The 17,355-nt window shown below is 48.5% G+C and overlaps 1 protein-coding gene across 1 annotated transcript in view; it reads left to right on the top strand.

The window, feature by feature from the left end:
• LOC106584757 (growth arrest-specific protein 2) overlaps positions 1–17,355 on the top strand; it is a 66,911-nt gene that overhangs the window by 27,469 nt on the left and 22,087 nt on the right. The window contains 1 exon segment of the mRNA XM_045706300.1: positions 1,515–1,657. Coding sequence (XP_045562256.1) covers positions 1,515–1,657 — 143 coding nt within the window.

Below are 17,355 nucleotides of genomic sequence, written 5' to 3'. Positions count from 1 at the left end.
CTACTATTAGAACCATGGGCTACTATTAGAACTATAGGCTACTGTTAGAACTTTGGGCTACTGTTAGAACTATGGGCTACTGTTAGAACTATGGGCAACTATTAGAACCATGGGCTACTATTAGAGCTATGGGCTACTATTAGAACTATGGGCTACTATTAGAACCATGGGCTACTATTAGAACTATAGGCTACTGTTAGAACTATGGGCTACTGTTAGAACTATGGGCTACTGTTAGAACTATGGGCTACTGTTAGAACCATGGGCTACTATTAGAGCTATGGGCTACTATAAGAACTATGGGCTACTATTAGAACTATGGGCTACTATTAGAACTATGGGCTACTATTAGAACTATGGGCTACTGTTAGAACTATGGGCTACTATTAGAACTATGGGCTACTATTAGAACAAAAGGCTAGTTCTAACTATTAGAACTATGGGCTACTATTAGAACTATGGGCTACTATTAGAACTATGGGCTACTATTAGAACTATAGGCTACTGTTAGAACTATGGGCTACTGTTAGATCTATGGGTTACTATTAGAACTCTGGGCTAGTTATAATTATTAGAACTACAGGCTACTATTAGAATTATGGGCTACTGTTTGAACTATAGGCTACTATTAGAACTATAAGTTACTATTAGAGCTATAGAACTATAGGCTACTATTAGAACTCCATAAACTATTAGGACCTCATTTAATAGGCCAATATATTAACTGCATGGCATACCAGCGATTCTCAATTATCTCTGTATTTTTTATTGAACTCAGGCTTTAGAATTTTGTGTACATATATTTAGAATTTAGTACACATATTACACAGTTGGCTTAACTCACTTTATTTTCTATGTCAATTTCTATCCTTTCATACAGTTTTAAGCAGAAGAACAAGAAGTTATGAGACTAGCGTCATGATGCAACATGATAGAATCACCACGAGGCAAGAAGGGAGAGGACAGGGGAGAGGAGAAGATCAGGGGAAAGGACAGGGAGGGGAGAGGAGGAGAGGACAGGTGACGAGGAGGACAGGGAGAGGACGGGGGGTGGACAGGACAGGGAGGGGAGAGTACAGGGAGGAGAGACGACAGGGACGGGACTCCCCTCCCTGTCCTCTCCCCTCTCTGTCCTTTCTCCTCCCTCTCCTCTCCCTTCCCTGTCCTGTCCTCTCCCCTGTCCTCTCCCCTATCCTCCTCTTCTCTTCTCCTGTCCTCTCCTCCTCTCCCCTCCCTGACCTCTCCTCCTCTCCTCTCCCTGTCGTCTCCCCTCCCTGTACTCTCCCCTCCCTGTCCTGTCCTTTCCCGTCCTCTCCCTGTCCTCCTCTTCACCTGTCCTCTCCTCCTCTCCCCACCCTGTCCTTTCCCCTGATCTTCTCCTCTCCCCTGTCCTCTCCCTTCTTGCCTCGTTAAATAAAGGTTAAATTCTCCTCTTCTCTTCTCCTCTCCTCTCCCCTGTCCTCCCCCATGTCCTTTCCCCTCCCTCCGTTGCCCTCCTCTCCTCTCCTCCCCAGGTCTGGAGATCACAGCAGAGAACTTCATGGAGCGTTTGGACAACGGCTTCCTGCTGTGCCAGCTGGCTGAGACACTACAGGAGAAGTTCAAGCAGAACCAAACCAAGAACCATGGAGAGGTGCCTGGCGCTGGCCACAGAAAGGTACTGGCTGGGAAACCTTCACCGCAGCAAGCTAGAACCAAGGCAGGGATCATATAGCCTGGTTCCCGTTGGCCCGTGTTCAAAAACAAGGGGGACCTGATCTTAGATCAGCACTGTTACTGAGAAACCTTTATAATACGGTCCCAGATCTGTTTGTGCTGTATTACCAACTCCTGTGGTTGGTTGGTTGGTTGGCATGACAAGACCGCACAGACAGATCTGAGACCAGACTAAGGATCATTGTGGGAAAGGAGGATATCTAGTCAGTTAAATTCTACTGTATTATTATTGATTGTATGTTTGTTTTTTCCATGTGTAACTCTGTGTTGTTGTATGTGTCGAACTGCTTTGCTTTATCTTGGCCAGGTCGCAGTTGCAAATGAGAACTTGTTCTTAACTAGCCTACCTGGTTAAATAAAGAAAATACAACTGAATGCATTCAAACCGAAATGTGTCTTAATCGATATCATCAGCGCCCGGGGAGCAGTTGTTGTTGGGGGTTAACTGCCTTGATCAAGGGCAGAATGACTGATTCAAAAAAAAAAATCTTGGCACCTTGCCAGTTCGGGTATTCGAACCAACAACCTTTCGGTTACTGGCCCAACACTCTAACTGCTAGGCTGGAGGTAATCACCAGACTGATTTTGTTGTTGAGGATCGGGTTTTGCCCCATGCAGTGCTAATCATAATAATGACGTAGACTTGTCAGCAAAATACCCTCTCAGGTATATCTGGGAAATGTGAATTATTTTGTCTCGTTGTTTTTGTTGTCTTTGAATTCAATGCTACCACTGAATAAGTAAATATCTCATGGTCTTACTGCAACCATGGAATTATGACTCAGAATACCTAGCATTAGGCATCTCAAGGACTAAGAATTATTTTACATAGAATATTAGGAATGCCAAGTAACGCAACCCAACCCTGTATTCTGGCTGTTAAAACAACCTCTGAATTCCCCCAGATTGACAGACAGGATTTGACTTTAGAGGTGAAGAAAATCACCCCCACACCCCTCTAGGATTGTGTTATAATTTAGCCTATTTATGGTTCCACAGGAATCTGAAAACAGGCATAATATTAGTCTGTGGCTAGACAGATGGTCTCACATACATGCCGCATTTGAAAGAAACTGAAGTTATCAGTATTCCTACTTCAATGATAGCTGACTTCCTTCTTGTTAAGAAGGCATCTGTTGATTGGATGGTACAATGCTTTGATGTTTTCATATTAAGACAGTCTAATCACCAAATTGAGACTTGAAGACATCAGATTCCCAGTCATTTTGTGTTCTTAAAATGGATTTCCTAAGATATTCTAGCAAAGTCTGTTTCTGCAAGGTCTTTGGCATGTCATGCCATGGCTGTAGTGAGCTGTTGGTACAAGCTTTCCCCCTCTTGCGGCCCCATATTTGAGTAGAGGCCATGTGCACGATGTTGGACTGAGTAGCACTGTATGGGAAGGTACTGTATAGCTTGTTACACTGTATGGGAAGGTACTGTATAGCTTGTTACACTGTATGGGAAGGTACTGTATAGCTTGTTACACTGTATGGGAAGGTACTGTATAGCTTGTTACACTGTATAGGAAGGTACTGTATAGCTTGTTACACTGTATGGGAAGGTACTGTATAGCTTGTTACACTGTATGGGAAGGTACTGTATAGCTTGTTAAACGCTGACTGTGCTGTTTTATACGACCAGTCTAATGACAGAAACGGGTTGTTCACTTTGATAGAATCCTTGATGTTAAATACACCAAGCACTAAGTTTACCTTGTAAATTAAAGATAATTTTTTGCTTGTTTTGGCCGTGAGCCCAACTGTAAAGTACTGTACCCGTCTCCATCCTGGGAACAGTGGGTTAACTGCCTTGTTCAGGGGGGCAGAACGACAGATTTTTACCATGTCAGTTTAGGGATTTGATCCAGCAACCTTTGGGTTGCTAGTCCAACACTCTAACCAATAGGCTACCTCCCGCCTCTACACTCTAACCACTAGGCTACCTCCCGCCTCTACACTCTAACCACTAGGCTACCTCCCGCCTCTACACTCTAACCACTAGGCTACACTTTAACCACTAGGCTACCTCCCTCCTCTACACTCTAACCACTAGGCTACATTTTAACCACTAGGCTACCTCCCTCCTCTACACTCTAACCACTAGGCTACCTCCCGCCTCCACACTCTAACCACTAGGCTACCTCCCGCCTCTACACTCTAACCACTAGGCTACCTCCCGCCTCTACACTCTAACCACTAGGCTACCTCCCGCCTCCACACTCTAACCACTAGGCTACCTCCCGCCTCTACACTCTAACCACTAGGCTACCTCCCGCCTCTACACTCTAACCACTAGGCTACCTCCCGCCTCTACACTCTAACCACTAGGCTACCTCCCGCCTCTACACTCTAACCACTAGGCTACCTCCCGCCTCTACACTCTAACCACTAGGCTACCTCCCGCCTCTACACTCTAACCACTAGGCTACACTTTAACCACTAGGCTACCTCCCTCCTCTACACTCTAACCACTAGGCTACCTCCCGCCTCTACACTCTAACCACTGGGCTAACAGATGATATTCTGATTCTCTTGTGCCACGGCCCACTTTTGGTGCACCACACATCATGCCTGAAATCTAGTTTGCTGATCGGGTTTGTCAGCAGTTACGCTACCTAGCTACCTACCTACCTACTTACTTACTTCATGTCTATTACAACATAAGACCTCTCCACTTCTGTCCATCAAAAGCCTGTTAGCAGCCTGGCCCCAGTTCAGCCTGGTTTTCCTCAGCAGTGATGCTGACTGGCTGTGTCATTGGGACCTCATCGATTTTTAGAATGCGGCCAAGAAATCAGAAATAGAGAGGGATTGTGTGTGTGTGTGGGGGGGGATTGTGGGGGGAAGAGAGAGAGAGGGATTGTGGGGGAGAGAGAGAGAGAGAGAGAGAGAGAGAAATTGGTTGGGGAGAGAGAGAGAGAGAGAAATGGGTTGGAGAGAGAGAGAGGGAGAAATGGGTTGGAGAGAGAGAGAGAGAGAGAGAGAGGGATGGATGGAGGAGAGAGAGGGAGAAATAGGTTGGAGAGAGAGAGAAAGAGAGAGAGAGAGAGAGAGAGAGAGAGGGAGAAATGGGTTGGGGAGAGAGAGGAAGAGAGAGAGAGACATAGATGGAAGAGAGAAAGAGGGAGAAATAGGTTGGAGAGAGGGAGATAGGGAGAAATGGGTTGGGGGAGAGAGAGAGAGATGGGTTGGGGAGAGAGAGAGTGAGAAATGGGTTGGGGAGAGAGAGAGGGATGGGTTGGGGAGAGAGAGAGGGAGAAATGGGTTGGGGAGAGAGAGAGGGAGAAATGGGTTGGGGAGAGAGAGAGGGATGGGTTGGGGAGAGAGAGAGAGGGATGGGTTGGGGAGAGAGAGAGAGAGGAGAAATGGGTTGGGGGAGAGAGAGAGAGATGGGTTGGGGAGAGAGAGAGGGAAATAGGTTTGGGAGAGAGAGAGAGAGAGAGAGAGATGGATGGATGGAGAAGAGAAAGAGCGAGAAATAGGTTGGAGAGAGAAGAAGGCAACAAAACGGGTCATAGTGTCAATGTCAAATCTCTGAAAGCAATTCTGCATCACTAACTATAATGTTGTTCCACAGAAACTATGGATGTGAATAGATTCTTGAGGGCATTTAGCTTCAAAGTCAAAAACAAGGGAAACTGTTTTTGAGAAAGTTGATATATATATATATGGTAATAATTTTAATGCTTTCAGGCCCTAAGTGCTATTGCTGTTTAATTATACCATTGGGCTGGAGCGTTGCATTGCAATGCAATAATTTTACTGAGGGAATGACCAAGAGGGGCCAATCGGCTCTTTTGTTTTGCTTTGAGCGAGAGTTTCTCTGGGTTTGCTAGAAGACATCAGAGTGTTGCTGCTATCAGAACTGGGTTCAAATAGTATTTGAAATCATTTTGCTGGGCTTTATTGAGCTTGCCTGGCGCAATGGAACCAACGGAACCCTATGGAATAGAAGAGTGTAAACCTTGACCCTCTGGCACTTCTGGCAGGCTAAAAGTATTGTCTGTTACAGAGCTGCTGGTGTGGGTCTCCTGATGCTGGTGTGGGTCTGTTACAGAGCTGCTGGTGTGGGTCTGTTACAGAGCTGGGGATGGTGGGTCTCCTGATGCTGGTGTGGGTCTGTTACAGAGCTGCTGGTGTGGGTCTGTTACAGAGCTGTTGATGGTGGGTCTCCTGATGCTGGTGTGGGTCTGTTACAGAGCTGGGGATGGTGGGTCTCCTGATGCTGGTGTGGGTCTGTTACAGAGCTGCTGGTGTGGGTCTCCTGATGCTGGTGTGGGTCTGTTACAGAGCTGGGGATGGTGGGTCTCCTGATGCTGGTGTGGGTCTGTTACAGAGCTGCTGGTGTGGGTCTCCTGATGCTGGTGTGGGTCTGTTACAGAGCTGCTGGTGTGGGTCTGTTACAGAGCTGGGGATGGTGGGTCTCCTGATGCTGGTGTGGGTCTGTTACAGAGCTGATGCTGGTGTGGGTCTGTTACAGAGCTGCTGGTGTGGGTCTCCTGATGCTGGTGTGGGTCTGTTACAGAGCTGGGGTTGGTGGGTCTCCTGATACTGGTGTGGGTCTGTTACAGAGCTGGGGATGGTGGGTCTCCTGATGCTGGTGTGGGTCTGTTACAGAGCTTTTGATGGTGGGTCTCCTGATGCTGGTGTGGGTCTGTTACAGAGCTGTTGATGGTGGGTCTCCTGATGCTGGTGTGGGTCTGTTACAGAGCTGCTGGTGTGGGTCTGTTACAGAGCTGGGGATGGTGGGTCTCCTGATGCTGGTGTGGGTCTGTTACAGAGCTGGTGATGGTGGGTCTCCTGATGCTGGTATGTTACAGAGCTGATGCTGGTGTGGGTCTGTTACAGAGCTGGGGATGGTGGGTCTGTTACAGAGCTGCTTGTGTGGGTCTGTTACAGAGCTGCTGGTGTGGGTCTGTTACAGAGCTGCTGGTGTGGGTCTGTTACAGAGCTGGGGATGGTGGGTCTGTTACAGAGCTGCTTGTGTGGGGCTGTTACAGAGCTGCAGCTTACTGTTAATTTTGTTTGATAGTTTAATTCACTTTTGTTTTATCTATTTCACTTGTTTTGGCAATATAAACATGTTTCCCCATGCCAATAAAGCCCCTTTGAATTTAACTGAAACTAAATAAAGCCCTTATGAATTGAGCGGAGAGAGGCAGGATGTGGAGAAGAGGAGAACGAGCTACTGAGACTCTGGAGAAAGTGGTATGGTGTTTCAGCTTGTCTGACCTGGAAACCTGTTCACTCTCCCTAAAAGAAGATAAGGGGAAAGTGAACCCATATTTATCTCTGAGCTCAATAGGTCATGTTTGTAGAGACTGGGCTTGAAAGATGGTCAGTCAGTTAGGCAGACTGTTACAGTATTACTTCTCAGGACTTATTACCTTTCCCATGTCTTTTTTTTCTTCCTACTCTCAGGTCTTACTAAGCAGGTTATTTCATGAGAGATTGAACATGGCACTCGCTGCTTAATATACCTGGGGCCAATTTCTCCACAATACTTTAGTCAATTAACAGACCTGCCAGCCGCAATGAAACCTACAGCCGGATTAATACACGCTCTTCCGTTTCAGTGGCTCCTGCGACGTGTTCTGACCAGCAACTGTCTACTCGCAGAGAAATTGAAAAATATTTGTTTCAAACTGATCATTGATCGCATGGTGCAAGAATGAATGCAATCAATTGATTATTGAATGTTATCGATAGACATAGCTTTGTAGAATTTAAATATACACCGGCTGCCTCCTGCTCAACGCTTAAACTCGGTAACAAATATTTTGAATGGCTCTCGCAGTTTGCGAATTATAGGTCTATTTGGGGCAAATCTCCCGGAATCTCCCATTCCGCTAAGAGTCGTTCACAATCTATTCCAGTTGCGCCTGCAACCAGACCTCGTTTTCAAAATGTATCAAAATATAATCTTATATATATGCCTAGCAATCACAAATGTACATTGTTTGAAGCACAGTTTTAGAAGTTTCAGTCACACTTGACAGCTCCGATAAGCCCCCCAAATGGTGAACTAGATGGTTTTTAGAATCATGATTTCTTCCAAGTTTTTTTGGTTCATCGTTCATGGGTAGGGAGTCCTGCGTGCCCTTGGCATTACTGACTCAAATGAACAGAATGAGTCGAAAGATGAGTTATTTTGACTGAACGAGTCGAACAGATCAGATTCTGTAAAAACAGACAAACTTTCCATGAAAGTATTCAGACCCCTTTTAGAGTTTTTCCCACATTTTAAAACGTTACAGCCTTATACTAAAATTGATTAAATTAAATGTTCTAAACACAATAAATCAATCTACACACAATACCCCATAATAACAAAGCGAAAAACAAGTTTAGACATTTTTGCAAATGTATTTAAAAAAAACAAAAAAAAAAACAGATACCTTATTTACATAAGTATTCAAACCATTTGCTATGACACTCAAAATTGAGCTCAGGTGAATCCTGTTTCCATTGATCATCCTTGAGATGTTTCTACAACTTGATTGGAGCTCCACCTGTGGTAAATTCAATTGACTGGACATGATTTGGGAAAGGCACACACCTCTCTATATAAGGTCACACAGTTGACAGTGCGTGTCAGAGCAAAACCCAAGCCATGAGGTCGAAGGAATTGTCCGTAGAGTGCCGAGACAGGATTGTGTCGAGGTACAGATCTGGGGAAGGGTACCAAAAAATATCTGCAGCATTGAAGGTCCCCAAGAACACAGTGGCCTCCATCATTCTTAAATGGAAGAAGTTTGGAACCACCAAGACTCTTCCTAGAGCTGGCCACCCGGCCAAACTGAGCAATTGGGGGAGAAGGGCCTTGGTCAGTGAGGTGACCAAGAACCCGATGGTCACTCTGACAGAGCTCCAGAGTTCCTCTGTGGAGATGGGAGAACCTTCCAGAAGGACAACCATCTCTGCAGCACTCCACCAATCAGGCATTTATGGTAGAGTGGCCAGACGGAAGCCACTCCTCAGTAAAAGGCACATGAAAGCCTGCTTGGAGTTTGCCAAAAGGCCCCTAAAGGACTCAGACTATGATAAACAAGATTCTCTGGTCTGATGAAACCAAGATTGAACTCTTTGGCCTGAATGCCACAAACAGTGGTACAACAGTGGTGTGCGGAACGGCATCTCGGAACGCACAACTTGTCAATCTTTGTCATGGATGGGTTATTACAGCAGACGACCACACCAGGTTCCACTCCTATCAGCTAAAAACAAGAAGAAGTGGCTCCAGTGGACACGTCATCACCAACACTGGACAAATGAGGAGTGGAAAAACATTACCCGGTCTGACGAATACCAGTTCCTCTTACGTCATGCTGATGGCAGAGTCAGGATTTGACATAAACAGCATTAGTCCATGGAGCCATCCTACCTGGTACACAATGGTGTTGGGAATGTTTTTCCTGGCACACGTTAGGTCCCGTAATACCAGTTGAGCAGCAAACATTTCAGGTACCTTGTACAATCTATGCCCAAAGAATTCCGTTCTGGAGACAAAGGGGGATCCGAGCCGGTACTAAATAAAGTGCCATGAGCAATACATTAACAAAAGTATGTGGACAGCCGTTCGTCGAAAATCTCATTCCAAAATCGTAAGCATTAATATGGAGTTGGTCCCCCCTTTGCTGCTATAACAGCCTCCACTCTTCTGGGAAGGCTTTCCACTAGATGTTGGAACATTGCTGCGGGGACTTGCTTCCATTCAGCCACGAGCGTTAATGAGGTCGGCCACTGATGTTGGGCAATTAGGCCTGGCTCGCATTTGGCGTTCCAATTCATCCCAAAGGTGTTCGATGGAGTTGAGGTCAGGGCTCGGTGCAGGCCAGTCAAGATCTTCCACACTGATCTCGACAAACCCTTTCTGTATGGACCTCACTTTTGTTCTGAAACAGGAAAGGGCCTTCCCCAAACTGTTGCCACAAAGTTGAAAGCCCAGAATCGTCTAGAATGTCATTGTATGCTGTAGCGTTAAAATTTCCCTTCACTGGAACTAAGGAACCTAGCCCGAACCATGAACAACAGCCCCTGACCATTATTCCTTCTCCACCAAACTTTACACCTTGCACTATGCATTCGGGCAGGTAGCTTTCTCCTGGCATACGCCAAACCCAGATTCATCCGTCAGACTGCCAGATGATGAAGCGTGATTCATCACTCCAGAGAATGCGTTTCCTTTGCGCCAGAGTCCAATGGCGGCGAGCTTTACACCACTCCAGCCGACGCTTGGCATTGCGCATGGTGATCGTATGCATATGTGCGGCTGCTCGGCCATGGAAACCATGGAAACCCATTTAATGATGATCCCGATGAACAGTTCTTGTGCTGACGTTGCTTCCAGAGGCAGTTTGGAACTTGGTAGTGAGTGTTGCAACTGAGGACAGATGATCGGTGGTTCCGTTCTGTGAGCTTGTGTGGGACCTACCACTTCGTGGCTCAGCCGTTGTTGTTCCTAGACGTTTCCACTTCACAATAACAGCACTTACAGTTAACCAGGGAAGAAATTTGAAGAACTGACTTGTTAGAAATGTGGCATCCTATGACGGTGCCACGTTGAAAGTCACAGAGCTCTTCAGTAAGGCCATTCTACTGCCAATGTTTGTCTATGGAGATTGCATGGCTGTGTGGTGCTCAATTTTATACACCTGTCAGCAATGGGTAGGGCTGTAAAAGCCGAATCCACTAATTTGAAGGGGTGTCCACATACTTTTGTGTGTATATATAGTGTACTCACAGGACAGTTTATTAGGTACAGTAGTCTAGCACTACAATATTTTTTTATAAATATTTTTGGGTTATTTAATTGCACTTGGAGCTAGAAACATTAGGATTGCGCTGCTCTTGCAATGACATCTGTGTACGCGACCAGCTTTGATTTGATTGGCTGTCTCACACTTGTGTTCAACCCCATGGTTTTACCAACTTAAGCAGTTCATAAACGATTCATGAAGTGATCGATAGACTTCGTGGTCACTATTTTATTGTTTCCTAGCAGAATACTTCAAGATGTTTGCTTTCTAGACTTGGAATTATTGGTTCCCATCTCCCTTCACCCATGACGCTAACTATACAGGTTACAACCAGACAGGCGAGGAGGGTTCTGCAGGTGGTTACAGGAGAGGAGGGTTCTGCAGGTGGTTACAGGAGAGGAGGGTTCTGCAGGTGGTTACAGGAGAGGAGGGTTCTGCAGGTAGTTACAGGAGAGGAGGGTTCTGCAGGTGGTTACAGGAGAGGAGGGTTCTGCAGGTGGTTACAGGAGAGGAGGGTTCTGCAGGTGGTTACAGGAGAGGAGGGTTCTGCAGGTGGTTACAGGAGAGGAGGGTTCTGCAGGTGGTTACAGGAGAGGAGGGTTCTGCAGGTGGTTACAGGAGAGGAGGGTTCTGCAGGTGGTTACAGGTGAGGAGGGTTCTGCAGGTGGTTACAGGAGAGGAGGGTTCTGCAGGTGGTTACAGGAGAGGAGGGTTCTGCAGGTAGTTACAGGAGAGGAGGAGAGGAGGGTTCTGCAGGTGGTTACAGGAGAGGAGGAGAGGAGGGTTCTGCAGGTAGTTACAGGAGAGGAGGAGAGGAGGGTTCTGCAGGTAGTTACAGGAGAGGAGGAGAGGAGGGTTCTGCAGGTAGTTACAGGAGAGGAGGAGAGGAGGGTTCTGCAGGTAGTTACATGAGAGGAGGAGAGGAGGGTTCTGCAGGTGGTTACAGGAGAGGACGGTTCTGCAGGTAGTTACAGGAGATGAGACCTGAAACATGGGTTCAAATACTATTTGTTTTTGTTCAAATAAGCATTAAGCATTTGCTTTAGCCTTCCTGGAGTCCTTGATGGACGAGGTCTGCACTTTTGGGACTATTTCATTGATTCCATTAAGCCAGACAAATTCAATCAAGCACAAATATACTACTTGAAGATATGTTCAAATAGTATTTGAACCCAGGTTTGGTGGGGGGCTGCTGCCTGCATGTAGCCTGCAGTGTCATTTGATATTCAAATCAGACCATACCAGACCTGGTGGAGTAGTAGGCTAGCCATCCTCCCCTCCACCCCTCTCTACCAGACCAGACCTGGTGTAGTAGTAGGCTAGCCCTCCTCCCCTCCACCCCTCTCTACCAGACCAGACCTGGTATAGTAGTAGGCTAGCCATCCTCCCCTCTCTACCAGACCAGACCAGACCTGGTGTAGTAGTAGGCTAGCCATCCTCCCCTCCACCCCTCTCTACCAGACCAGACCAGACCTGGTGGAGTAGTAGGCTAGCCCTCCTCCCCTCCATCCCTCTCTACCAGACCAGACCAGACCTGGTATAGTAGTAGGCTAGCCATCCTCCCCTCTCTACCAGACCAGACCTGGTGGAGTAGTAGGCTAGCCCTCCTCCCCTCCATCCCTCTCTACCAGACCAGACCTGGTGGAGTAGTAGGCTAGCCATCCTCCCCTCCACCCCTCTCTACCAGACCAGACCTGGTGTAGTAGTAGGCTAGCCCTCCTCCCCTCTCTACCAGACCAGACCTGGTGGAGTAGTAGGCTAGCCATCCTCCCCTCCACCCCTCTCGACCAGACCAGACCTGGTGTAGTAGTAGGCTAGCCATCCTCCCCTCCATCCCGCTCTACCAGACCAGACCTGGTGTAGTAGTAGGCTAGCCCTCCTCCCCTCCACCCCTCTCTACCAGACCAGACCTGGTGTAGTAGTAGGCTAGCCATCCTCCCCTCTCTACCAGACCAGACCAGACCTGGTATAGTAGTAGGCTAGCCATCCTCCCCTCTCTACCAGACCAGACCTGGTATAGTAGTAGGCTAGCCATCCTCCCCTCCACCCCTCTCTACCAGACCAGACCTGGTGTAGTAGTAGGCTAGCCATCCTCCCCTCTCTACCAGACCAGACCAGACCTGGTGTAGTAGTAGGCTAGCCCTCCACCCCTCTCTACCAGACCAGACCTGGTGTAGTAGTAGGCTAGCCATCCTCCCCTCTCTACCAGACCAGACCAGACCTGGTGTAGTAGTAGGCTAGCCCTCCTCCCCTCTCTACCAGACCAGACCTGGTGGAGTAGTAGGCTAGCCATCCTCCCCTCCACCCCTCTCTACCAGACCAGACCTGGTGTAGTAGTAGGCTAGCCATCCTCCCCTCTCTACCAGACCAGACCTGGTATAGTAGTAGGCTAGCCATCCTCCCCTCCACCCCTCTCTACCAGACCAGACCAGACCTGGTGTAGTAGTAGGCTAGCCCTCCTCCCCTCTCTACCAGACCAGACCTGGTGGAGTAGTAGGCTAGCCATCCTCCCCTCTCTACCAGACCAGACCTGGTGTAGTAGTAGGCTAGCCATCCTCCCCTCCACCCCTCTCTACCAGACCAGACCAGACCTGGTGTAGTAGTAGGCTAGCCCTCCTCCCCTCTCTACCAGACCAGACCTGGTGGAGTAGTAGGCTAGCCATCCTCCCCTCTCTACCAGACCAGACCTGGTGGAGTAGTAGGCTAGCCATCCTCCCCTCCATCCCTCTCTACCAGACCAGACCAGACCTGGTATAGTAGTAGGCTAGCCCTCCTCCCCTCTCTACCAGACCAGACCTGGTGGAGTAGTAGGCTAGCCATCCTCCCCTCTCTACCAGACCAGACCTGGTGGAGTAGTAGGCTAGCCATCCTCCCCTCCATCCCTCTCTACCAGACCAGACCTGGTGGAGTAGTAGGCTAGCCCTCCTCCCCTCTCTACCAGACCAGACCTGGTATAGTAGTAGGCTAGCCATCCTCCCCTCTCTACCAGACCAGACCTGGTGGAGTAGTAGGCTAGCCATCCTCCCCTCTCTACCAGACCAGACCTGGTATAGTAGTAGGCTAGCCATCCTCCCCTCTCTACCAGACCAGACCTGGTGGAGTAGTAGGCTAGCCCTCCTCCCCTCTCTACCAGACCAGACCTGGTATAGTAGTAGGCTAGCCATCCTCCCCTCTCTACCAGACCAGACCTGGTATAGTAGTAGGCTAGCCATCCTCCCCTCCACCCCTCTCTACCAGACCAGACCTGGTGGAGTAGTAGGCTAGCCATCCTCCCCTCCACCCCTCTCTACCAGACCAGACCTGGTATAGTAGTAGGCTAGCCCTCCTCCCCTCTCTACCAGACCAGACCTGGTATAGTAGTAGGCTAGCCCTCCTCCCCTCTCTACCAGACCAGACCTGGTGTAGTAGTAGGCTAGCCATCCTCCCCTCTCTACCAGACCAGACCAGACCTGGTATAGTAGTAGGCTAGCCATCCTCCCCTCCACCCCTCTCTACCAGACCAGACCAGACCTGGTATAGTAGTAGGCTAGCCATCCTCCCCTCTCTACCAGACCAGACCAGACCTGGTGTAGTAGTAGGCTAGCCATCCTCCCCTCTCTACCAGACCAGACCAGACCTGGTGTAGTAGTAGGCTAGCAATCCTCCCCTCTCTACCAGACCAGACCTGGTGTAGTAGTAGGCTAGCCATCCTCCCCTCCACCCCTCTCTACCAGACCAGACCTGGTGGAGTAGTAGGCTAGCCATCCTCCCCTCCATCCCGCTCTACCAGACCAGACCTGGTATAGTAGTAGGCTAGCCATCCTCCCCTCCATCCCGCTCTACCAGACCAGACCTGGTATAGTAGTAGGCTAGCCATCCTCCCCTCTCTACCAGACCAGACCTGGTATAGTAGTAGGCTAGCCATCCTCCCCTCCATCCCTCTCTACCAGACCAGACCTGGTATAGTAGTAGGCTAGCCATCCTCCCCTCTCTACCAGACCAGACCTGGTATAGTAGTAGGCTAGCCATCCTCCCCTCCACCCCTCTCTACCAGACCAGACCTGGTGTAGTAGTAGGCTAGCCATCCTCCCCTCCACCCCTCTCTACCAGACCAGACCAGACCTGGTATAGTAGTAGGCTAGCCATCCTCCCCTCTCTACCAGACCAGACCTGGTGGAGTAGTAGGCTAGCCATCCTCCCCTCCATCCCTCTCTACCAGACCAGACCTGGTGGAGTAGTAGGCTAGCCATCCTCCCCTCCATCCCGCTCTACCAGACCAGACCTGGTGGAGTAGTAGGCTAGCCATCCTCCCCTCCATCCCGCTCTACCAGACCAGACCTGGTATAGTAGTAGGCTAGCCATCCTCCCCTCCACCCCTCTCTACCAGACCAGACCTGGTATAGTAGTAGGCTAGCCATCCTCCCCTCCACCCCTCTCTACCAGACCAGACCAGACCTGGTGTAGTAGTAGGCTAGCCATCCTCCCCTCCACCCCTCTCTACCAGACCAGACCAGACCTGGTGTAGTAGTAGGCTAGCCCTCCTCCCCTCTCTACCAGACCAGACCTAGTGGAGTAGTAGGCTAGCCATCCTCCCCTCCATCCCTCTCTACCAGACCAGACCTGGTGGAGTAGTAGGCTAGCCATCCTCCCCTCCATCCCTCTCTACCAGACCAGACCTGGTGGAGTAGTAGGCTAGCCCTCCTCCCCTCCATCCCGCTCTACCAGACCAGACCTGGTGGAGTAGTAGGCTAGCCATCCTCCCCTCCATCCCTCTCTACCAGACCAGACCTGGTGGAGTAGTAGGCTAGCCCTCCTCCCCTCCATCCCGCTCTACCAGACCAGACCTGGTGGAGTAGTAGGCTAGCCATCCTCCCCTCCATCCCTCTCTACCAGACCAGACCTGGTATAGTAGTAGGCTAGCCATCCTCCCCTCCATCCCGCTCTACCAGACCAGACCTGGTATAGTAGTAGGCTAGCCATCCTCCCCTCTCTACCAGACCAGACCTGGTATAGTAGTAGGCTAGCCCTCCTCCCCTCTCTACCAGACCAGACCTGGTATAGTAGTAGGCTAGCCATCCTCCCCTCCATCCCTCTCTACCAGACCAGACCTGGTGGAGTTGTGGCCTTGCCCTCTTCCCCTCCGCCTCTCCATCCGTCTCTCCCTTGCTCGGTTTCCCTCCCAGCCACCATCTACAACAAGAGCTGAAACCAGAGATGGAGAAGAGATCTGAAATCGGTGCAGACGGCAGATATACTAGGGGGTATATTCGGACTGAAACTGAGTTAAGAAGGAATGGCTTTTCTCTGAAAGGAGCAATGAAGCTCGATCAGATTCTGATGAGCCTGAGGGACTGCAGTATGTCATTTAGCTATGTGGTCACTGTCTGAAAGACTAGCTATGTGGTCACTGTCTGAAAATCTAGCTATGTGGTCACTGTCTGAAAGTCTAGCTATGTGGTCACTGTCTGAAAAACTAGCTATGTGGTCACTGTCTGAAAAACTAGCTATGTGGTCACTGTCTGAAAGTCTAGCTATGTGGTCACTGTCTGAAAGACTAGCTATGTGGTCACTGTCTGAAAATCTAGCTATGTGGTCACTGTCTGAAAGTCTAGCTATGTGGTCACTGTCTGGAAAACTAGCTATGTGGTCACTGTCTGAAAGTCTAGCTATGTGGTCACTGTCTGAAAATTTTAACGCTTGTCCAGGTTATTGTCTATGCGTGGTGGACTGACTGGTGGGATGCAAAGCGAGAGATACAGATATCTCTAAGATCAGTCTGTTTGACTGGTGGGATGCAGAGAGAGAGAGAGATAAAGATATCTCTTAGATAATTCTTTGGGGAAGGATCATTACACTATGACGTCATAACGGATGACACACCCTTGCCGTTCTGTTAAGGATAGAATAGATACAGCTGAAGTTTACATACACCTTAGCCAAATACATTTAAACTCAGTATTTCACAATTCCTGACATTTAATCCTAGTAAAAATTCCCTGTTTTAGGTCAGTTAGGATCACCACTTTATTTTAAGAATGTGAAATGTCAGAATAATAGTAGAGAATGATTTAGTTCAGCTTTTCTTTCTTTCATCACATTCCCAGTGGGTCAGAAGTTTACATACACTCAATTAGTATTTGGTAGCATTGCCTTTAAATTGTTTAACTTGGGTCAAACGTTTCCGGTAGCATCCACAAGCTTCCCACAATAAATTGGGTGAATTTTGGCCCATTCCTCCAGACAGAGCTGGTGTAACTGAGTCAGGTTTGTAGGCCTCCTTGCTCGCATACGCTTTTTCAGTTATGCCCACAAATTTTATATGGGATTGAGGTCAGGGCTTTGTGATGACCACTCCAATACCTTGACTTTGTTGTCCTTAAGCCATTTTGCCACAACTTTGGAAGTATGCTTGGGGTCATTGTCCATTTGGAAGACCCATTTGCGACCAAGCTTTAACTTCCTGACTGATGTCTTGAGATGTTGCTTCAATATATCTACATAATTTTCCTACCTCATGATGCCATCTATTTTGTGAAGTGCACCAGTCCCTCCTGCAGCAAAGCACCCCCACACAACATGATGCTGCCACCCCCGTGCTTCACGGTTGGGATGGTGTTCTTCGGCTTGCAAGCCATCCCCTTTTTCCTCCAAACATAACGATTGTCATTATGGCCAAACAGTTGTATTTTTGTTTCATCAGACCAGAGGACATTTCTCCAAAAAGTACAATCTTTGTTCCCATGTGCAGTTGCAAACCGTAGTCTGGCTTTTTTATGGCGGTTTTGGAGCAATGGCTTCTTCCTTGCTGAGAGGCCTTTCAGGTTATGTCGATATAGGACTCATTTTACTGTGGATATAGATACTTTTGTTCCTGTTTCCTCCAGCATCTTCACAAGGTC

The sequence above is a fragment of the Salmo salar genome, chromosome ssa23, assembly GCF_905237065.1.
Source record: "Salmo salar chromosome ssa23, Ssal_v3.1, whole genome shotgun sequence".
NCBI lineage: Eukaryota > Metazoa > Chordata > Actinopteri > Salmoniformes > Salmonidae > Salmo > Salmo salar.
Note: the sequence above shows the minus strand (reverse complement) of the source record. Positions and strands in the feature narration are given on the sequence as shown.